At 34.5% G+C, this 21,498-nt stretch overlaps 1 protein-coding gene and 1 long non-coding RNA gene across 2 annotated transcripts in view; one reads left to right on the forward strand and one right to left on the reverse strand.

Annotated features, from left to right (window-relative positions):
• The window catches only part of LOC136274469 (uncharacterized), an 85,033-nt gene that overhangs the window by 61,098 nt on the left and 2,437 nt on the right, over nt 1-21,498 (forward strand). The gene's annotated exons all lie outside the window — the stretch shown is intronic.
• On the reverse strand, nt 219-8,311 carry LOC105346230 (short-chain collagen C4). The gene is made up of 3 exons (XM_034451318.2): nt 8,080-8,311; nt 7,509-7,577; nt 219-703 (listed from the first exon to the last, which is right to left on the reverse strand). Exons 1-3 carry the CDS (start codon nt 8,303-8,305, stop codon nt 246-248), a joined length of 753 nt encoding a protein of 250 aa, XP_034307209.2. The 5' UTR covers nt 8,306-8,311; the 3' UTR covers nt 219-245.

The following is a 21,498-nucleotide window of genomic DNA, read 5'->3' on the forward strand; positions in this document are numbered from 1 at the left end:
TTTCTTTCTCATTATAAAAAGATTATTAGTATAGTATTTTAAAACTTTATAAATCGCCAATATTATCAATATACTAGTTATTCATCATTAAGATTTAATGATTCGAAAATTTCATTAAGGGATATCCAAGATTTCTCTAACGTTACAGCTCACAAGTCTTGATTTGAAGACTCTAACTTTTACCATTCAATGGATAAACAATTATGATGACACTCATTCTGTACTTATGATTTAATCAATCAATACTATTTGGTACAAACAGCACACGTTAGGTATCTGTCATTGTGATATGGTGGACAAGCTAAAGCTCCGCACACTGCTTTTACTGGGACAAACACTTTTCCATTGTCATTACGTTGCCCTGCGGTTAATGCTTCAGGATGCTCATCTAGACATATGTACTGAGTTGCAGCCCTATGTTGGTATTGCCCTGCCACGAGGTCCCCATGATATTGCATGGTCCAGCCATCGTAACAGGAGGATTTACCAGGAATCATCAGAACGCTGGAATGTACCGTGCTCCTACATACACTGCAAGGAAGGTCATCTCCGTTTTCATGACCAAAATCAGAAGTGCCGTATTCTGACCCATACATGAATGCATAGCTTGAAGTAAACTTTGAAGTGAGGTCTGGGTCACGTGGTAGACAAACGAATTCAGCGGCAGCTCCGATGTGATCATACCAAGAACCTCCGGCAAATCCTTAGAAACCAAGATGACAAGAGAATTTATTTACATTTTTTAAAATTCAAAATCATGACAAAATAATTTGATTATTGATTCTAGTAGAGTTTTGGATACCCTTTATCCCCCCCATTAAAAACAAGAGGCCCTTGGGCCACATCCCTCACCTGAGGAACAATAGGTATGATAAAATAAGCTTAATGGAGTCATAGTACAAATTATCTGGACAATGTACAATGATACATGTAGATCCTGTATAAAAAAAGTCCATTTTCCCACTGGATATTCTTAAGTTTATAATCAATAGTCCCTTTTCTGAAAGGATGATTTTATAGTCATATCACATGTTGAGTATAATTGCAGTTCTCAAAAAGATCCTAAACAATTGTTTATATATGGGATATAAACCAACATCAAACTCTGAACCTTTTTGCGAGGCCGAAGAATTGTCCTGGGACCAAAGTCTTAACAATTATAAAGAATCATTTGGCTGATTAGTTTCTGAGAAGATTTTTAAAGATTAACTCTACATATTCCTATGTAAAACTTTGAACCCCCCCCCCCACTACTACTCCCGGGGGTGTCATTATTTTTACAACTTTGAATCTACACTACCTGAGGATGCTTCCATACTAATTTAAGCTTTCCTGGCTGATTAGTGTTTGAGAAGATATTTTTAAAGATTAAATCTATATTGTCCTACAGTACCGATCAAACCCACCAGAGTAAACCCCAACTTAACCCCGGGTTTCTGGGTTTACTTTTGGGTTTACTCCGGGTTTACTTTTTGAAAATTTGGGTCTACTCGGGGTTTACTTGGGGTTTACTCGGGAATTGGTTAACTTACGCACTGAAGTGTGAAGCAGACCTGTATTTTATCTTATCATCTAACTACCTGTAATTCCTGCCCCTTGTATATTCCGAATACACATGTAGTGTCTGCTTTCAGGGGTACAGTACCGATCAGACCCAACCTAACAGAAAGTAAACCCAAGCTTAACCCTGGGTTTACTTTCTTGGACTACTTGGGTTTACTAGAGTGGACCCAGAGTAAACCCAGAGTGGATACAGAGAGTAGACCCCGATCAGAAGTATATCCTGGAACCAGACGCTACATGTGTATCCGGAATATACAAGGGGCAGGAATCACAGGCAGTAGGATGATAAGATAAATAAAGGTCTGCTTTACACTTCAGTGCGTATAGTTGACTCTCAAAGCAATTCTCGAGTAAACCCAAAGTTAACCCCGACTAAACCCAAAGTAAACCCCGAGTGGACCCAAATTTTCAAAAAGTAAACCCAAAGTTAACCCAGAAAATAAACCCCGGGTTTAGTTGGGGTTTACTCTGGTTTTAGGTTGGGTCTGATCGGTACTGTATAATTCTGATCAGGTCTGATCGGTACTGTATATAAAACTTTGATTCCCCTTTGTGGCCCCACCCTACCCCGGGGATCATGATTTTCACAACTGTGAATCAATGCTACCTGTGGATGCTCCCACACAAGTTTCAGTTTCCTGGCTGATTAGTTTCTGAGAAGATTTTTAAAGATTTACTCTATATATTCCTTTGTTAAACTTCGACCCCCTCCATTGTGGCCCCACCTTACCCCAAGGGGTCATGATTTTCACAACTTTGAATCTACACTACATGATGATGCTTTCACACAAATTTCAGCTTTCCTGGCAGATTAGTTTCTGAGAATATTTTTAAAGATTTACTCTACATATTCCTATGTAAAACTTTGACCCCCCCCCATTGTGGCCCCACCCTACTCCCGGGGGTGTCATTATTTTCACAACTTTGAATCTGAATATACACTACCTGAGGATGCTTCCACACAAGTTTCAGCTTTCCTGGCTGATTAGTGTCTGAGAAGAAGATTTTTAAAGATTTACCCTATATATTCCTATGTAAAACTTTGACCCCCACCCCATTGTGGCCCCACCCTACCCCCGGGGTCATGATTTTCACAACTTTGAATTTACACTACCATATGATGCTTCAACACAAGTTTCAGCTTTCCTGGCTGATAAGTGTTTGAGAAGAAGATTTTTAAAGATTTTCTCTATATAGTCCTATGTAAAACTTTGATTCTCCATTTTGACCCCATCCTACCCCTGTTGATCATGATTTTCACAACTGAGAATAAACACTACCTGTGGATGCTCCCATGCTCCAACACAAGTTTCAGCTTTCCTGGCTGATTAGTTTCTGAGAAGATGATTTTAAAAGATTTACTCTATATATTCCTTATTAAAAACCACCCTTGTGGCCCCAACCTACCCCAATGGGTCATGATTTTCATAACCTTGAATCTACACTACATGAGAATGCTTTCACACAAATGTCAGCTTTCCTGGCTGATTAGTTTCTGAGAAGATTTTGAAAGATTTACTCTGTATATTCATTTGTTAAACTTCGACACCCCATTGTGGCCCCACCCTACCCCTGGGGATCATGATTTTCGCAATTTTGAATCTGCACTACCTGAGAATGCTTCCACACAAATTTCAGCTTTCCTGGCTCATTAGTTTCTGAGAAGAAGATTTTTAAAGATTTACTCTATATATTCCTATGTAAAAATCGTCCCTCAATTGAGGCCACACTCTCTATATATTCCTATGTAAAAATCGTCCCTCAATTCAGGCCCCACCCTCTATATATTCTTATGTCAAAATCGTCCCTCAATTGAGGCCCCACCCTATCCCTTGGGGATCATGCTTTTCACAACTTTGATTCTACTCTACCTGAGGATGCTTCCACACAATTTTCAGCTTTCCTGGCTAATTAGTTTTTGAGAAGATTTTTAAAGATTTACCCTATATATTCCTATGTAAAACTTCGAACCCCCCCCCCCCCCCCATTGTGGCCTTACCTTACCCCCATTGGTTATGATTTTCACAACTTTGAATCTACACTGCCTGAGGATGCTCTCACACAGGTTTCAGCTTTCCTGGCCTAATGGTTCTTGAGAAGATTTTTTTAAATTTCTCAAAAATTTCCATTAATTTCTAATTATGTTGCCTTGAAAAAGGCCTTGACCCTTAATTTTTACAACTTTGAATACTCTTTGCACAAGATTGATTTATGCCAAGTTTAGTTGAAATTGGCTTAGTAGTTCTGGAGAAGATGTTGAAAATGTGAAAAGTTTACAGACAGACAGACAGACGACAGGCAATATGTGATCAGAAAAGCTCACTTGAGCTTTCAGCTCAGGTGAGCTAAAAAGTATCTATTACGAAAGATAAGCTTGAAATCTTAAATATGAGTACATTGTATTTAATGTTATTTGAACAAACTGGCGTTGCATTATTAGCGTGCCCCCATTCAGAGGAAAAGGTATTTTGATAGTTTTTTTTTGTAAATCACATATCAGGACGAACAAAAACACCGAAGGAATAGTCCTTTTATGTAGAATAAAGTTAAGTTTTACTTAAAATGCTTTGCAGTCATAACAGCTTCGGCTGTCAGGATAAACGGCAGCCGGTTGGTGCGAAGTATTAGTTAGGATAATATTTTATCGATCGACCATTAGAAACCTATCTGTTCTCTATAAATACAGTGTTGGCTACGGCGGCGTGGAAGGGCCAGATGAGAAAAAAAAATAATCTTATTCGTTCGGACGAATTAGCTATTTGTTCGGACGAATAAGTTATTTGTTCGGACGAATTAGGATTCGTTCGGACAAATAAATTATTTGTTCGGACGAATTAGCTATATGTTCGGACAAATAATTTATTTGTTCGGACAAATAAGTTATTTGTTCGGACGTACTAGGATTTGTTCGGACGAACTAGGATTCGTTCGGACAAATAAGTTATTTGTTCGGACGAATTATGATTTGTTCGGACGAATAAGTTATTTGTTCCGACGAATTAGCTATTTGTTTGGATAAATAAGTTATTAATAGTGGTACATGTATGAGAGAGAGAGAGAGATAGAGAGAGAGAGAGAGAGAGAGAGAGAGAGAGAGAGAGATTTCATAATCATGGATACATAAATGTGAAAAGTCTAATCAGTTTACATGATCATGCGCAGATCCAGAAAAATTTACCGGGGTAGTGGTGGTGGTGGTGGGGGGGGGGGGGGGTCTGATAGCATCCAGGTTATTTATAGATACAAACTGCATATGATGACGACTAACTTTGATTTTGTATCGACGATTTTTGATGCTATGTCTGATTTTAAAAATGAAATAGATTCAAATTTGACTAATGAGACAACTATTAAGGTTAACATTAGTTTTAGACTATTGAAAACCCATGGCACCATGATAATATAACTCCAATCCTTTAGATAGATAGAGTTTGAAAATTGAGCTTGATAGCACAATATGTCAGATATTGCATACATGTCAGATAATATACATGTAACACCTATGTCTATATTATTAGCAATTTATCATTTGAAGGAAAGAGGTGGCTTGACCCCCCCCCCCTTTCATCTACATCATTACCAGAGCAGATACATGTAGTCTAAATATACATGTAGTCTTTATATTATAAAGTATAAGTAAAACTAGTTTGTTTTATAAGTCACTTAAGTAATTGTGCGATTATTACAATTCCACGAAGCATATCAGTTAACTTTGATCGTATACATGTATATGTATAAAGTTAAGGCGAAAGATAATTTCGTATGTCCAGTGTCCCAAGTAAACAGGAGAATGACTACATTTTCAATATAAACATCGACAATCGAAATCCACCTGCGGAATCATATAATTATGACTATTGGAATCATTTCTTCTGGCATTGCGCGAAATAGATATTATAGTTAGCAAAGAAAAAAACTGCGCTGCCTAGAGTTGGCATACATCTATACGCGGATCTAGAGCCGGGGTGGTCGGGGGGGGGGGGGCCTTGCACCCCCACCCCGCAAACAAAACTATCTATCAGACCCCCCCCCCCCCCACCACCACCACCACTACCCCGGTGAATTTTTCTGGATCCACGCATGATCATGTAAACTGAAAACTGATTAGACTTTTCACATTTATGTATCCATGATTATGACATCTCTCTCTCTCTCTCTCTCTCTCTCTCTCTCTCTCTCTCTCATACATGTACCACTATTTATAACTTATCCGTCCGAACAAATCCTAATTCGTCCGAACAAATTAGTTATTTGTCCGAACAAATTAGTTATTTGTCCGAACAAATAAGTTATTTGTCCGAACAAATATCTAATTCGTCCGAACAAATCATAATTCGTCCGAACAAATCCTAAATCGTCCGAACAAATAACTAATTTGTCCGAACTAATTCGTCCGAACAAATATCTAATTCGTCCGAACAAATCGTAATTCGTCCGAACAAATCGTAATTCGTCCGAACAAATCTTAGTTAATTCGTCCGAACAAGTAACTTATTTGTCCAAACAAATCATAATTCGTCCGAACAAATCCTAATTCGTCCGAACAAATATCTAGTTCGTCCGAACAAATCGTAATTCGTCCGAACAAATAACTTATTCGTCCGAACAAATCGTAATTCGTCCGAACAAATCATAATTCGTCCGAACAAATAACTTATTTGTCCGAACAAATATGTAATTCGTCCGAACAAATCGTAATTCGTCCGAACAGATAACTTATTCGTCCGAACAAATAAGAACTTTTTTTTTTTCATCTGGCCCTTCCACGCCGCCGTAGTTGGCTGCTACATGTACATAATAATTATCTGACATCAGCAAAATAAATTTCTGCATGCTCACCTGAGGAACAATAGGTATGATAATTCAGCTTAATGGAATTATAATACAAACTATCTGGACAATGTTGTATAATACATGTAGATCCTGTATAAATAAAAATCCATTTCCTCCCTTGGATAGTTCTATCCTTATTATCATTAGCCCATTTTCTAACAGGATAATTTTATAATCATAACCTATGTTCAGCATTGCAGTTCTCAAAACGATCCTAAACAATTGTTTATGTATATGGAATATAAACCTATATCAAACTCTGAACCCCTTGCCACACCCAAGCATTATCCAGGGGTCAAAATCTATACAATTTAAAAGAATCAACCAGCTGGTAAGTTTCTGAGAAGAAGATTTTTAAAGATTTACTCTATATAATCCTATGTAAAAATTCGACCCCATATTTTGGCCCTACCGTTCACCCAGGGATCATGATTTTCACAACTTTGAATCTACACTACCTGAGGATGCTTCCATCCAAGTTACATCTTTCCTGGTGAATCAGTTTCTGAGAAGAATATTCTTAAAGATTTACTTTATATATTCCTATGTAAAAATTCCAAATGGTTCTTGAGATGAAAATTTTTGAAAATATTTGAAAAATTTTCAATAGTTAATTAATAGTTAATTAACTCCCCTTAATAAAGGGCGTGGGCTTTAATTTTCACAACTGTGAATCCCCTTTGCTTAAATGTGCGTTGTGCCAAGTTTGGTTGACATTGGCCCTGTTTTTCTTGAGAAGATATTGAAAATGTGAAAAGTTTACGGACAGACAAACGGACGGACCGAGGAGCGGACGGACAGACAGACGACAGACAAAATGTGATCAGATAATCTCATTTGAGCTTTCAGCTCAGGTGAGCTAAAAAGCACACTGTATAAAAATCACAGTTTTTGAGTGTTGAATAGTGTTACTTCGGCTATTGTTGTCCTACTCGTCATGCAGTAAAAGATATATTTGTCCTTTGAATTAATCTGCTTCACTCCTTATCTATGTGCGTAAAGATAATAGGTTTAATTTGGAGCGGTACACAGATAAAAAAAAGAAATTAACGGTATTTACTTTCATTGTTTTTTTTTGGTTTTTTTCTCATTAGAAATCGGCAATACATTACCTGAATAAACCAGTTCTGTGTTGTTTCCAGGACAATCCTTTCTTCCCCATCGAACAAATACTCCACCATCTGTGATAGGAAAAAAGACTGATTTCATGGTGCATATAGAGTTTTATCAAACGGTGCACCGAGGGTTTTTCCATAAAAACAGTAAACATCGTCGTAAGTGTCAGGACTATGTTTGAGTCAACTTAATTTGCATTTCCCCCCGTTTGATTTCACTCTGATAAACAAATAAACAACAAATAAAAATACCAGTAGCTATGATATAGAAGTATATATAAACACCTCATTCACTTAACATTACATGATTTGATGAAAAGATTCTTCTTTTTTTTTTGCATTTTATTTGCGTGATTGACAATACAGTTTCCAACATTTACGTGAATCCATTTCAAACATACTCAATACTATACATTGATAACAGAATTAAACTGTACATTTGTTTGAAAATATGACACATCTATCATTTCAACAAACAAGTCATACACGTATAAATAATGGAAAATATTATCATTTAAGATAAAAATTAGAATGAAGATTGCCTGCTTGTGCAATCACATATACAAACCATTAGTTTTGGTCAGCAACGTGTTGTACTTTGCGAACAGATCAATGTATTTGGTAGTTAAATCAGTATACTTGGTGGACAGGTCGGTGTTTTTAGCCACAACATCCTCCACCTTTCTCTCCAGTGCATGAATCTGAGTCTGAATCAGATCAGGATCATTCAGTAAAATCCTTTTTTCGGCTATTGTTTGCACAAAAAAAAGTAACAGAAGAAAACAGGCGACCATTATTATGTCTGCCAGATGGATACGCCATCAAAATTCACATGGAAGACATTTACACCCCCCCCCCCCAAAAGAAAAAGAAAAATGAAAACCTTTGTACAATCACCACAAAATAATGGTTTGTAAATAACTTTGCAAAATTCAAACATTTATATATCTAGAGAATTTAAGTGACGATTTACCCTAGATTTTTAGGCATGTTGTATAAATCGTTATCATATAATTCTAGCATTGGTCATGTGCATTTTATCAGCATGATTCATCAAATGTTATTATAAGGAATACTCTAAATAACATCAACAGTGATCAATCAATGATGTGATACTATTGTTATCCACATCATTTTAGTAAGTATCTGAAATTGCATGCAAATTAGACTTTAAAAAAAACAATGCTACTAATTGTCTCTTTGATGATCCATATGTCTACGAAAACTGACAATCTTATCTTATTTAAAAAAAACAAAACAAAAGCGATAACTAGTTCTGTTTCAATCTTTCTGATATAGATTTTGAAAGCTGGATGTAAAACTTACTGGCGTTGGGGGATCATAGTAAGCTATATATTATTCGTTGGATACCAGTATTTGTGGATTTTGTTCTTGATCCAAGTATTCAAATTGGAATGCAAGTTGTAATACTAATTGTTCTATTAGGATCATTGTCCACGGATTTGCATATCCTCGAAACTGTGATTTCCAAGGAATGAACTAAACATAAAACATCTACATCGGACACAAAATCTTTTCATAAGTATGCAGTTGTTGCCTGCATCGTTGGTAGCTAAATTAAAGTTGTACTTACGTATTGACACTAAGATCACAAACGGGAATCTGGTAGTATGTGTAAATCTTAATTCTTAAAGAAAAGTTGTCGCTTTAATTGTTGTTTGTTTCATAAAATCGCTGTCTGGTCTAATTACACTTCGTTTAATTGTACCCCTTTTCAGCCTCTTATATATCTAGCAAAAACATTAATTTTTGTCTATTCAGAGAACATAGCTGAAATCAAATTACGATATTCTTTTTTACTTAACTATCAATCGTCAACTTGAAAAAGTCCGTAAATTTAATGGTTGAGACAATAAAAAACTAGATGCTGTCATTAGACAGTAATACCCGCACCATGTGTTTGCCCCTAAATAACACTGTTTTGTACCAGTTTAATTAAAAATGAAGGCTATATGCAAGCTCCGGTAATACAATTAAAATTCATAATTTTCATAACTGAAGGATGAGATCCCTTCCCATATGATAATACACATCGTGATATGAGCAGCACTTTATGTGCAATTTGGGGTAGAACTGTTCGCAGTGAATTTTCAGTTAATCAATAATCTTAACATTTTATGTCATAGAAAGTATAATGGTCTATATAATTATTACAAACAAAATTAAAAATTAAATCATAATCCCCCTCCCCGTGGCGGTTGCCGGATTTAGATTTGCTTCTGTGTGCCTTCATGAACATCATCGTGTGCACAGATTTAGAGAAGGGTGGGAGTGAGGGGTCCGGACCCCCCCCCCCCCCCCATGAAAATTCATTTATATCAATTGTAAATTTACCAAAAATACACCTTGGACCCTAATCTCTTACAGACATGTAAACGCTCTAACCCATTGCGCTTCAATGTTAGGTAACATTATTTGGGGGGTAAATATTTAATCAATATTTGATATACTTTATTGTTTATCTCAATAGAAAGTATACATGTACATCACAATATGCAGGTGTCCTGCACCACCTTAAAGCTGTTATTTACCTAATAAAATAGTGCAAGTGGATTTGAAGAATAGGTCATAAAAATACATGCATGTTACAAATGAATGATCTTTGTCTGCAGTTACGTACACAACATAGGTCTGCATGTCTCATTAGCGGGTACTAGTTTTACCCAGCTCTTCGATTAGATGGGTTCACGTGTATACATACATGGGTGTTGATAAATTGCGGAACGGAAAACGGAACGGTAAGGGGAACGGAAGGGAAAACGGAAAATCTTATCTAATGTTATTTACCTCATAGATTTGTTAATCATGCTAAAACGATATACTTTATGTACCTTTTTAATTTTTTTTGAAAGATTAGCAATATTAGATTATTTATTCAAGAATATTTATTTCCTAAAAATTAACAGTACATGCATTGACCACTATATTCTGTCCCAAAATATCCTCGATTCAATTTTTGCTGTATATTTATATATACCTCAGGGTTCAAGCGATTCTCTCTTAGAAGCATTTAACATTCTCATTATTCTTTCTTTAAAACGTCCCCTCTAGCTTATCAGCTGGCATAAATACACGGCTAAAAATAAAGAAGTCTACGGGGTTTTGCATTTCAACAGACCCGGATGATAGTGTTGAAAAATTGTGCAAGGTCTTCTGAGTGACTTCCAAATGAAGAAAAGATGTCAACATTTTCCATTATAAATCGTCCAAATGTGCTGCATGAATATTTTGGGATCGACAGACTATAGTCCCAATATATAATTGGAAAATCAAACCAGGCAACCTCTAGAGCTTTCTATTCGGATCATATGTATATAGCTGCTGGAATAAACAACTGCTTAGTAATGCAAACGTAAACAAAATTGCATTGCTAAAAATGCTAGTTTCACAAATTACCGGGTATTTTAATGTTTACTGTATTTTAATTTTTAATGTCATCAGTCCTACGGGTTTTTCTCTTCCATCTCAATGATACTGTATCGTCTGTATGATAAAAGATCGTCTAGAACACCGAAAATTCAATTTTGATGTAAGTATATACATGTACATCATACCAGTATTTGAAATATAAAAATACTCAAAACACGCATAAAACGCTTTCACTAACTGCGTACGTTACGCTGATATGCCAGCAATACCATATAAGAAAAATAAGTAAAAAGTTCTAGCTAATTTGCTCGTTTAAAGTCATGTTAATGTTTCACAATTCGAATACATTTGATTTTTCCGTTTCGTACTCAACTAAAGCCGAATGAATACAATGCTATAATTGATAGATATTCATAATTATGAATATTAATAAGATAACAACATGTTGATAATCATTCATTAGATATAAATAAAAGATACAAAGTAAATCGTTTCTGGCCAGTCTATACCCTTTTTAAGCGATAAACGTGATGATATTTTCCATTCCGTTCCGTTTTCCGTTCCGCGTTTTAGCAACACCCATACATACATGTCTGTGTTTTCCGTATGCATGAAAGGATTTGTTAAGATCAGCTTAAGGAATTCATTATTGTGTTTTAATTGGATTATCATTATGATGTTGACCAATTTAGGTAAGCATAATACATGTAGTAGCAGTAGCACAATATAATGAGATGCCAGCATACATATATAAGTTGTACTTTCACTTTCTAAATGTGATCTCCCTAGGCCTTTGACAGCATACTGTATCATCATCTTTTAATATTTAAATAAGTTTATCATCGTTACCTATCCTATCGCATTTGTAAAGTTTCTGTCATTTAAGTTGCAAAAGTAATTTTTTTCATTTGTCAGACTGCATGCACTATTGAGTTGACCCCATATTGACCCTGTATAAACAATTTCTTATTAAATTTGTGTATTACATGTAAGTAGGTGTAGACACTTATCATTTTTATATGAGTTATAATAGGAAGGAAGGAGTATTTCTTTCTTAATGTATTATATTATGCATCAAATACAATGTAGGTCATGACCTTATGGGACTGTTCTGACCCCACGAAACAGGAAAATACAAAATATCTTCTAATGTCATTATGATGCATCTAATGGTGTAAAGTACATTAATGACCCCCAGGTGTTGTCTTTAACCCCCCCCCCCCACCTTTATGAAATAGGAAATGATATGATACACTGTATATTTTGTTAACTTCTGAGATCTGAGATCCTCATCCCTAAACCATATAATTTATTTTTGCTCTTTGTGTCATTGCGCGTAAAATTGTATATAGATTATGTCCCCTTGGAGAAACCCTGACATTTTAGAACTAGAAATAATAATGTATTTTATCTTATTCATATGTTATACAGTAGTGTTTGGTCCATGTGGGTAATTCCTAGCCTAATGATGTCAGTGCTTTGTTAAGGAGACTTTAAAATTTCCCAAAATAGGCGAATACACATGGAAGTGATGCATATAACATTTTTTTATATAAATCTTAAAAATGTTAATGTGAATCACGAGAGAAAAAGCAATCAAGAAATGATTTAAAATTTGCTATATAATTTGAATCATTTATTGTTATTAATTTTAACTTGTCAATGAATACTACTTATTGATCCCACGGTAGAAATATGACCTCTGATCATATCTCAATAGATCATTTGTCAATTATGCAAGGTGTAATATAATTTTTTTTAAAGAATAACACTTTTTACCAGTTCATAAAATTTTTGACACCAAAATTATATTTTGATTTTAATAGATCATTCGACAAGAGGGGGGGGGGGGCAGTTTATATTTGAGTTTGTTTGGGAGTGGGGGTTCCAAGTCATATATTTGACAATTTTTTAATGTAATTTAAAATAAGACTTATAAGCCATACTACAGTCATGAACATGAATAGTATAGAACAAAACACAAACTAATACATGTACATGTATATATACATAGGAAGTATTACAAAACAGATGATCTATATCTGGGTTCTTAAATTGAATCATATATCATGTACATATCATATTATTTTTTTTTTGTTCAAGGCATTTCAGATGGTATGTAGGTCATGATCCCAAGTGCTCTTCCTGAAATTATTAAATATCATAAAAACCATTGAGATCCCCACCTTAATCCAAAGATATTATTCCTCCTTATGTCATGCAGGCGCATCAGATCATTATGGCATGTAAGTCATGACCCTAAGGGGTCATCCTGACCCCCTTAGAATCAGAAATTGTCAATTATCTTTAAGTTATTGATGTTTGATGATCCTATCTCTATTTAATCTTTATTATTAAGTCTCCCGAATGAAATTTGGAGACTTATTGTTTTTGTACGGTTATTAATTCATGTTTTATTATTCTTCATCTTCTTTTTCTAATTCTTTCCTGCTCTGCATGAACTTATTTCTCAGAGATGGCTGAACAGAATTGTACAAAACTCTAGGATATGATAGGCCTGCATATCTAGTTGTGCACCCTGGTTTGATTTTTCTCATTTTGGGTTAGACAACCACTTTTCGGGGGAGGGGGGTGTCAAAAGGGTGTGGGGTCTAACATTGAACATTGTAGGAAGAATCGTAGACTGTATTGTACATGGTTACTTGAAAACGGACAAAGATAATAATATAGGGTTTTCATAATCATATATTGGCTGTTACTGGCAATATATAGGGTTTATTAGATCTGACCCCTGGGGTCATCCCCACCACCCAGGAATTTGAAATTACCATATATCTCAGAAACTGTTATAATCATGACCCCTAAACCATATATATTCATGTTTCTGATGTCAAGGGGCATCAAATGTTATGTAGGTCATGGGCCCTGTGGGTGGTCCTGACCCCCTCAAACAGCAAGTCCCTTAATATCTTCAAAACAGTTGAGATCCCCACCCTTAAACCATATATATTCTTGTTCCTTGTGTCAAGGGGCATCAAACGGTATGTAGGTCATGGGCCCCGGGGGTGGTCATGACCCCCCTTGAACAGGAAGTGCACGAATATCTTGAAAACGGTTGAGATCCCCACCCCTTAACCATATATATTCTTGATCCTTAAAGGGCATCAAAAGGTATGTACCAGTAGGTAATGGGCCTCATGGTTAAATTTCATTTTTCAAAACCGTAATGTACATCTATGGAACAGTTCCTATCATATCCCAAGATATGATGTGTCTATCCATTAAATCATAAAAGGAGTTCTAGGATCTATGTTTTTTTAAAGTGATTAACGTCAATTATCTGCTACTTTTTGACTCCCTGGATGAAATTTAAATTTTGAAAACCTTACTGCACATCTATAGAACAGTCCCTATCATATCCCAAGATATGATTGTCTATCCATTAAATCATAAGAGGAGCTCTTGGATCAATGTTTTTTTTTAGTGATAAACGTCAATTTTCTGCTACTATTTGACTCCCTGAATGAAAATTAAGTTTTTAAAACCTTATCGCACATCTATAGGACAGCCCCAATTATATCCCAAGAGATGACGTAGCTACTCCAAAAGTTGTAAGAGGAGTTCTGGGAACCATATTTTTTTTTGCAAAAAAACGTCATTTTTTGTTGCCCACTGATCCCCTTAATAAAAAAAAAATTCTGGAACCTGATCACGCCTCAATATGACACCCCCAATCATATTCTAGAAGATCATTTGGCTACTGCCAAAAAAAAAATGACGTTTTTGAAACCAGTTTTTTTGTAAAAAAAAAAACACGTCTTTTTTCAGCCATTAAATGACCCCCAGCACAAAATTGAAAATTCCGAAACCTTATTGCGCATCTATAGGATACCCTAAAACATATTCCAAAAGATGATTTGTCTACTGTTGAAAATGTAGGAGGAGTTCGAGGAAGAAGGTTTTTTGTGAAAAAACGTCATTTTTTACCAATTATTTGACCCCCAGGACTAACAGAGAATTTTTGAAACCTTTTTACAAAACAACATGATACCCCAAATCAAACTCCAAGAGTTCAGTTTGCTGGTTTATAAGATGTAAGAGCAGTTTGAGAAAGTAAAACGTGACAGACGGACGGACAGACGGACGGACAGACAGACGGACGGACGGACGGAACAGGGTAACAACAATATACCCGAACATTCTTCAGAAAGTGCGGGTATAATGAAAACTACGACTACGAAAGTACATGTTGTCTCTGAAGTTCTAAGCGACTTCGTTTTTTTTACTAACGTTTTAAATACCTAAAATGCATATGATATGTTACGATTAACTAATACTTGTATTCAACATTTTGGAAGAATACACATGCAGGGACCTACTAGGTGAATAAAACATTTGATATTTTATACACTAACTACAATTACATGTGTAACTAGCAATATATATATATATATATATATATAGATATAGATATAGATATAGATATTTCAAGCAACTAACGTTTTCTCTTCTAGAAAAAAACATTTTAGCAAGTAGGGAATATCTCTGGTTTGTTTAATTATACACAAACATTAAAGGACAAACAACCAAATTTAAATGTTAAGTTGTAGTGGTTTAATACAATACCTGTATTAAGATATCTGTAATTCTGATAAGATGGGCAGGCTAATGAGCCACATACTGCTTTTACGGGGCAAAACATTTTTCCATCTTTGTTATAATGACATGCAGTCAAAATATGAAGATGCTATTCTCGTTTGCAGCGCTAGAAGCATAACTTCATGCGATGAGGTCCCCGTGATACTGTATTCTGCAGCCATTATAACAAGAGGATTTACCAGGAATCATCAGAACGCTAGACTGTACCTTGCTGCGACAAAAAATGTCAATATAATGAAATAACCTTTTCAGGACGTAAAAAACTGAATAAAGCAACTTCTCTCCTGAATGTAAATGAAAGTTACAAATAATAAGAAATTGCAGTGTTTATTGAAACCAGTGAGAAAATATTTGCGTTTATAGAGAAATGGTCACATGTTAATTGCATAGTCGAAATAAATTTAACATGCAAAGAGGATGGCGTAAAGCACATTGGTATACAGATACGCAATTCTTTTTTAGCTCAACTTAGCTGATAGTTCAAGTGAGTTTTTTCTGATAAGTTTTGTCTGTCTGTCTGTCTGTCCGGTTGAGAAAGTTACGGTCGGTTGCTTTCCGATCGAGGCATTCAGGTTGCACGGACTTATAAATGCATGAACTACACATTGTAGTAACATGTTGTAATAAAGATTATAGAAAACAACAATCAATGAAATACAAAATATATTTATTCTTTGAAGGGATTTCCGAGGTATCCGTATTAATTTGCACAGACAGTGTTGCAATACTTCACATGCACATCGAACACGTGTGTAGCGTCTGCATCTTCTTGAAAACCCCGGCGGTACTACATCCAACACAGAAGCTAAATGATAGTAAATCGAAGAAAGTAACAACGTAACATCGTTTCCATCCGTTCTTACAAAAACGCCCCGTTTCTAAAATCCATGAGATAATTGACACTGCTCGATCTGACACAGTGTGTGGTTTGCGCAAGTGCGATGTTACAATATACACAGGAAAACGGTCTACAATTATCAACGAATTTTTGAAGAATCTGTGCCTAGCTGGATTGATTTCTGTCTGTCTTGTTCGCCGTTTATTGGATATATCTTGCCAGTGCAGTGGTTGTCATATTATTTTTCTTCAAAATGCGTTTCTCCATGTCTTTTCGTCCAAGGTAACGTGTTCGGGTGTACGAAATTCCTGAATGCGGTGAAGCATGAATAGTGCTTTTGGCCTTATAAAGGGGGTGTGTAGCGATGACAGAACAATAGAAATCGACAACTAATATGGCGGTATATAATGCGTATTTATCAATTCATGTCAGCTTTAAATTGGAATGCAAGTTCTAATACTTATTGTTCTGTTACGATCATTGTCCACGAATTTACATATCCTCGAAACTGTTATTTCCAAGGAATGAACTAAAAATACAACATCTACCTCGGACACAAAATCTTTTCATAAGTATGCAGTTGTTGCCTTCATCGTTGGTAGCTAAATTAAAGTTGTACTTACGTATTGATACTAAAATCACAAACAGGAATCTGGTAGTATGTTTAAATCTTAATTATTAAAGAAAATTAGTTGTTTTAGGTTTTTTTGTTTCATAAATTCGTTTAAGTGTACCCCTTTTCAGCTTCTTATATATCTAGCAAAAACATTAATTTTTGTCTATTCAGAGAACATAGCTGAGATCAAACTACGATATTCTTTTTTACTTAACTATCAACCGTCAACTTGTAAAAGTCTGTATATGTTAATGGCTGAGACAATGAAAAATGAAAACTCCCACTACGAAAAAACATGTTGTCTCTGATGTTTTTAGCGATTTCGTTTGTTTACTAACGTTTTAAATACCTAAAATGAATATGATATGTTACGATTAACTGATACTTGTATTCAACATTTTGGAAGAATCCATCTGCAATGGACCTACTAGGTGAATATAACATCTGATTTTTTATACACTAACTACAATTATAACTAGCAATTGATAAATTCATTTTTCAAGCAACTAACGTTTTCTCGTCTAGAGAAACATTTTAGCAAGTGGGGAATATCTGTGGTTTGTTTAACTGTACACAAACATTGAAAGACAAAAGACACAATTTAAATGTTAGGTTGTAGTGGGTTAATACAATACAAGTAAGGTACATGTATCTGCAGTTCTGATAAGATGGGCAGGCTAATGACACACATACTGCTTTTACGGGGTAAAACATTCTATCTTTATTATAATGACCTGCAGTCAAAATTTTAAGATGCTATACTTGTTTGCAGCGCTAGAAGCATAACTTCCTGCGATGAGGTCGCCGTGATACTGTATGCTCCAGCCATTATTACAATAGGATTTACCATGAATCATCAGAACGCAGGACTGTACTTTGCTCCGACAAAAAATGTCAATATAATGAAATTACCTTTTCATGACGTAAACAAACTGAATATTAAGCAACTTCTGTCCTGAATATGGTTACCGTATTTGAAAGTAACAAATAATAAGAAATTGCAATGTTTATGGAAACTAGTTAGAAGATGCTTGCGTTTATAGAGTAATGGTCACATGTATATTGCATAGTCGAAATAAATTTAACATGCAAAAAGGATGACGTAAAGCAAATTGGTATACATATACGCAATTCTTTTTTAGCTCAACTGAGCTGATAGTTCAAGAGAGGTTTTTCTGATAAGTTTTGTCCGTCTGTCTGTCCGTGCATACGTTCGATTGTCTGTCCATAAATCTTTCTCTGTCTGTCCGTCTGTACGTCCATCTGTAAACTTTTTTACATTCTCAACTTTTTCTTCAAAACAACTGGCCACAATTGGTGTGTGTGTGTGTGTGGGGGGGGGGGTGTTCAAATTAAAAAAAAAACCCACCATTTGGCCAGAAAAGCTTGTGTGGAATTAAAGTAAGCTTTAATAAATAGATGTAGTAATTATTTACCATTCAAAGTAATTCACCATGTTAAGAAGGCAAATAAATAAAAATAATATCAACCAAAAGAGAAGCATAATTTAAACCAGGATAACATTTGACACATGACTTTCATAATACTCAAGAGACATTGAATGAAATTGATAGCTTAAAAAACTCTCAAATTAACCCCGTTGATATCAATCAGCGAAGTGTTTTAATTTACAGATAAATCCGTGAATTGGATGGACTGATCATTGTATTTGGTCGACAAATCTGTGTATTTGCCGGACTGATCAGTGGATTTGGAGAACAAATCGTGCTTTAGAAGCTAAATCTTTGTTTTTAGACACAACATCCAGCACCTTTCTCTCAAGCGCATGGATCTGAGACTGAACTAAAGCTGGATCGTTCAGTAAAATCCTTTTCTCTGCAATTACTTAAACAAGAAATATTATTTGAAATATCTAGATCACCGTCGCTTTTATCTTGTATATAAAAGCTGTTGATATTTGCAACCTTCACCCGAAAGTCAACTACTACATGTAAAGTGCATTGGAAAACCCCATACGAACAATGCGTATTTTATATTAACTAGGCTTTGACCCGTGCGTGCACGGGGTGACATTGCATATCGGACATTTACGAAATAGGTACATCGACATACCTTATTATTGACATTTAAAAAACAATTAAAGCTATAAGCCTACTATAATGCTATTAATTTCACTACACTTTCCTTAGTTTGAATAATCTAAATGTGTTTCGGGAAATGCCCTCACTACAGTTAAAATGCCTCACATATACCCGTAATGTAGCAGAAAATTGCAGAATCGCTCCGGAACGATTTTGGAAAAAGTTAATAAAGTTGCCTTGAAAATAACAGTCGAATTAATAATAAAAAACCGTTTTGAGACTGCAAATACCTTTCAACTAAAAATTTTAATCCATAGAATGGAAGAATTCAACACCTTTTCACCTTTTCTTTGTAAAACTGGTCCCGTAGGACATTATTCATTTTTACGATAAAACATACACTCTATCTTCACTCTCCTAACAAATAATTTTATAATGTAACTTTTTTGCATGTAATCAAATATTTTTTGTCATCACGAAGACAAAAGTAAGTACTTAGTTGAATAGTATTTTTTTTTTGTTATTTTATATTTTCTCTCATAAGAAATCATTAATATATTTATATGAACAGAATATATAGCTAAAGTCCAATGAAACTTACCAGTATTTGTAATTATTCATGCAGATGTGATATTGTGGAAACATAAACTAAAGATCCCGTTAGCGATAATGTAAAATCCAAAAAATCCAGGTGATTTCCAGGATTTTTTGAGGAATTTTCGTTGATTATTAACTATCGAAGCTTAATTGAGAAAAAATGAAAAAAAAATTGGTAATCTTCAAGTACGAATGATTTTTAAAATGTATAAAACAAAAGACAGTATTTTTCCGATTTCTCGGTATTAAAGACCAAAAATTCGAGTCTATTATTCTAATATAGTAGTATAGATAAGTGGTGATTATCCGAATTTTACTTTAGGACAATGAATCTTTAGTTATAGTCAATATTAATGGTTAGAATATGGCATCTTGGTAACCTTATTTGTTTTCCCAGTGATGAATAAAGGTTTATGCAATAACAAAATAATCAAATTATCTTAGAACTTTGATAATTATACCAGTCAATTGCTAGAATTGAATCTGATAGGAACTGTCAACATTTATTTTACATTTAAATGCCGCTAGTAAAATTAAACGTAGATATGAACACTTTAGTCATTTTTGAAATTGTAATGTTACACATAAAAAGACAAATTTTAGAACATAACTTGCCTTATAAAATGGACGAATAGAACTTGTGTAGGATTAATACATAAATTATTTGCTAAATTAACAAAATTGCAAAATGAAAACAGTTAATGACCTTAAAAGTAAAACACGATAACCTGGTTACCATTTATAGAGTTGACCTAGAAAACAATAGTTGTACACCTTCCTTTATATACAGAATATGATTGGTGAGTGACACAAACAGATATGGCGAACTTAGGACAAATAGACAATTTTGTAACCTTTAAGGGGGAGTAGAACAGTGCAGTGTATTATTATTATTATGTCGATTATAATTTTTGCTTATGTTTAATACATAAATATTAAGATAACCTCTACGTCATAAATTAATTTTGCAGTCATTTTCATATCTTGCAAGGGATACATTTTAATACGAATTATTCCTCCCCTTTTTCTGGCATTATGATTTTGTTTGACAATTTTAGTTTACTGAAATGGTTTTTTTTATCGTAATGGAATTTATTAGCAAATTTTATTCAATAAACTTAGGAATAGAAATGGATTTTAAAATTAGATATAACAATGGCATTAAGCTTGTAACATAATGACATCACAATGTTTAGAAAATTTTGATAAAATTAACCCTTAAAAATTGGGTTTTATGTTAATTTTAAACAGAAAAAGATGATCCAATGGAATAATTTTTAAATATAAATTTCACGGGCACTTGGCGTTCAACGGAGATACTACAATAGAAATCACCCCTACCCTTATTTTCGGAATTCTGACTTTTTGTAAAGTTTCTGTTTCAAAACATAAAAAGAAACATTCGTTGTATTTATTTATTAACATTAGTAGAATATCAAAGGGAATATATATTTATATTGGCCTTTGAGTACATCTGCATTTCTAAAATTCAAAACGTCTGTATTCCCTCAGCTTATGTATTTAAAATCAGAAAATGTTATATAATGCAACGTGTCCAAATATGTCGGCCTTCGTAAAACTTGGGGTTTGGGGAGGGGGCACAAATCAAAATAGAGATTTTTTTTACATTAAAACATTTATAGATATCATAAAAAATTCAAACAACTTTATGTCCACAATGTTTTTTGCTTATTACTATATATTCCAGAATAAATGTCATATGATCAACAAGAGTCACATGATTATCGTCCTATCCCCCTTAAAGGTTTTACGAAATAAATGTTAAAGTCAAGTTATATTACTTGAAATTTCGCTATTTTGCATGAGCCTGTTATTGCTATATTGTCGATGAATAACATGATCGTTAGTTTTTGAAATTGGTTT

The sequence above is a fragment of the Magallana gigas genome, chromosome 4 (assembly GCF_963853765.1).
Source record: "Magallana gigas chromosome 4, xbMagGiga1.1, whole genome shotgun sequence".
Taxonomy (NCBI): domain Eukaryota; kingdom Metazoa; phylum Mollusca; class Bivalvia; order Ostreida; family Ostreidae; genus Magallana; species Magallana gigas.

Coding starts and splice junctions, on each gene's coding strand:
- LOC105346230 (XM_034451318.2), bottom strand. CDS start 8,305: ATGGTCGCCTGTTTTCTTCTGTTACTTTTTTTTGTGCAAACAATAGCC. Junction 7,578..8,079: donor GTTGCTGACCAAAACTAATG/GTTTGTATATGT, acceptor TTCCTATCACAG/ATGGTGGAGTATTTGTTCGA. Junction 704..7,508: donor CACAGAACTGGTTTATTCAG/GTAATGTATTGC, acceptor TTGGTTTCTAAG/GATTTGCCGGAGGTTCTTGG.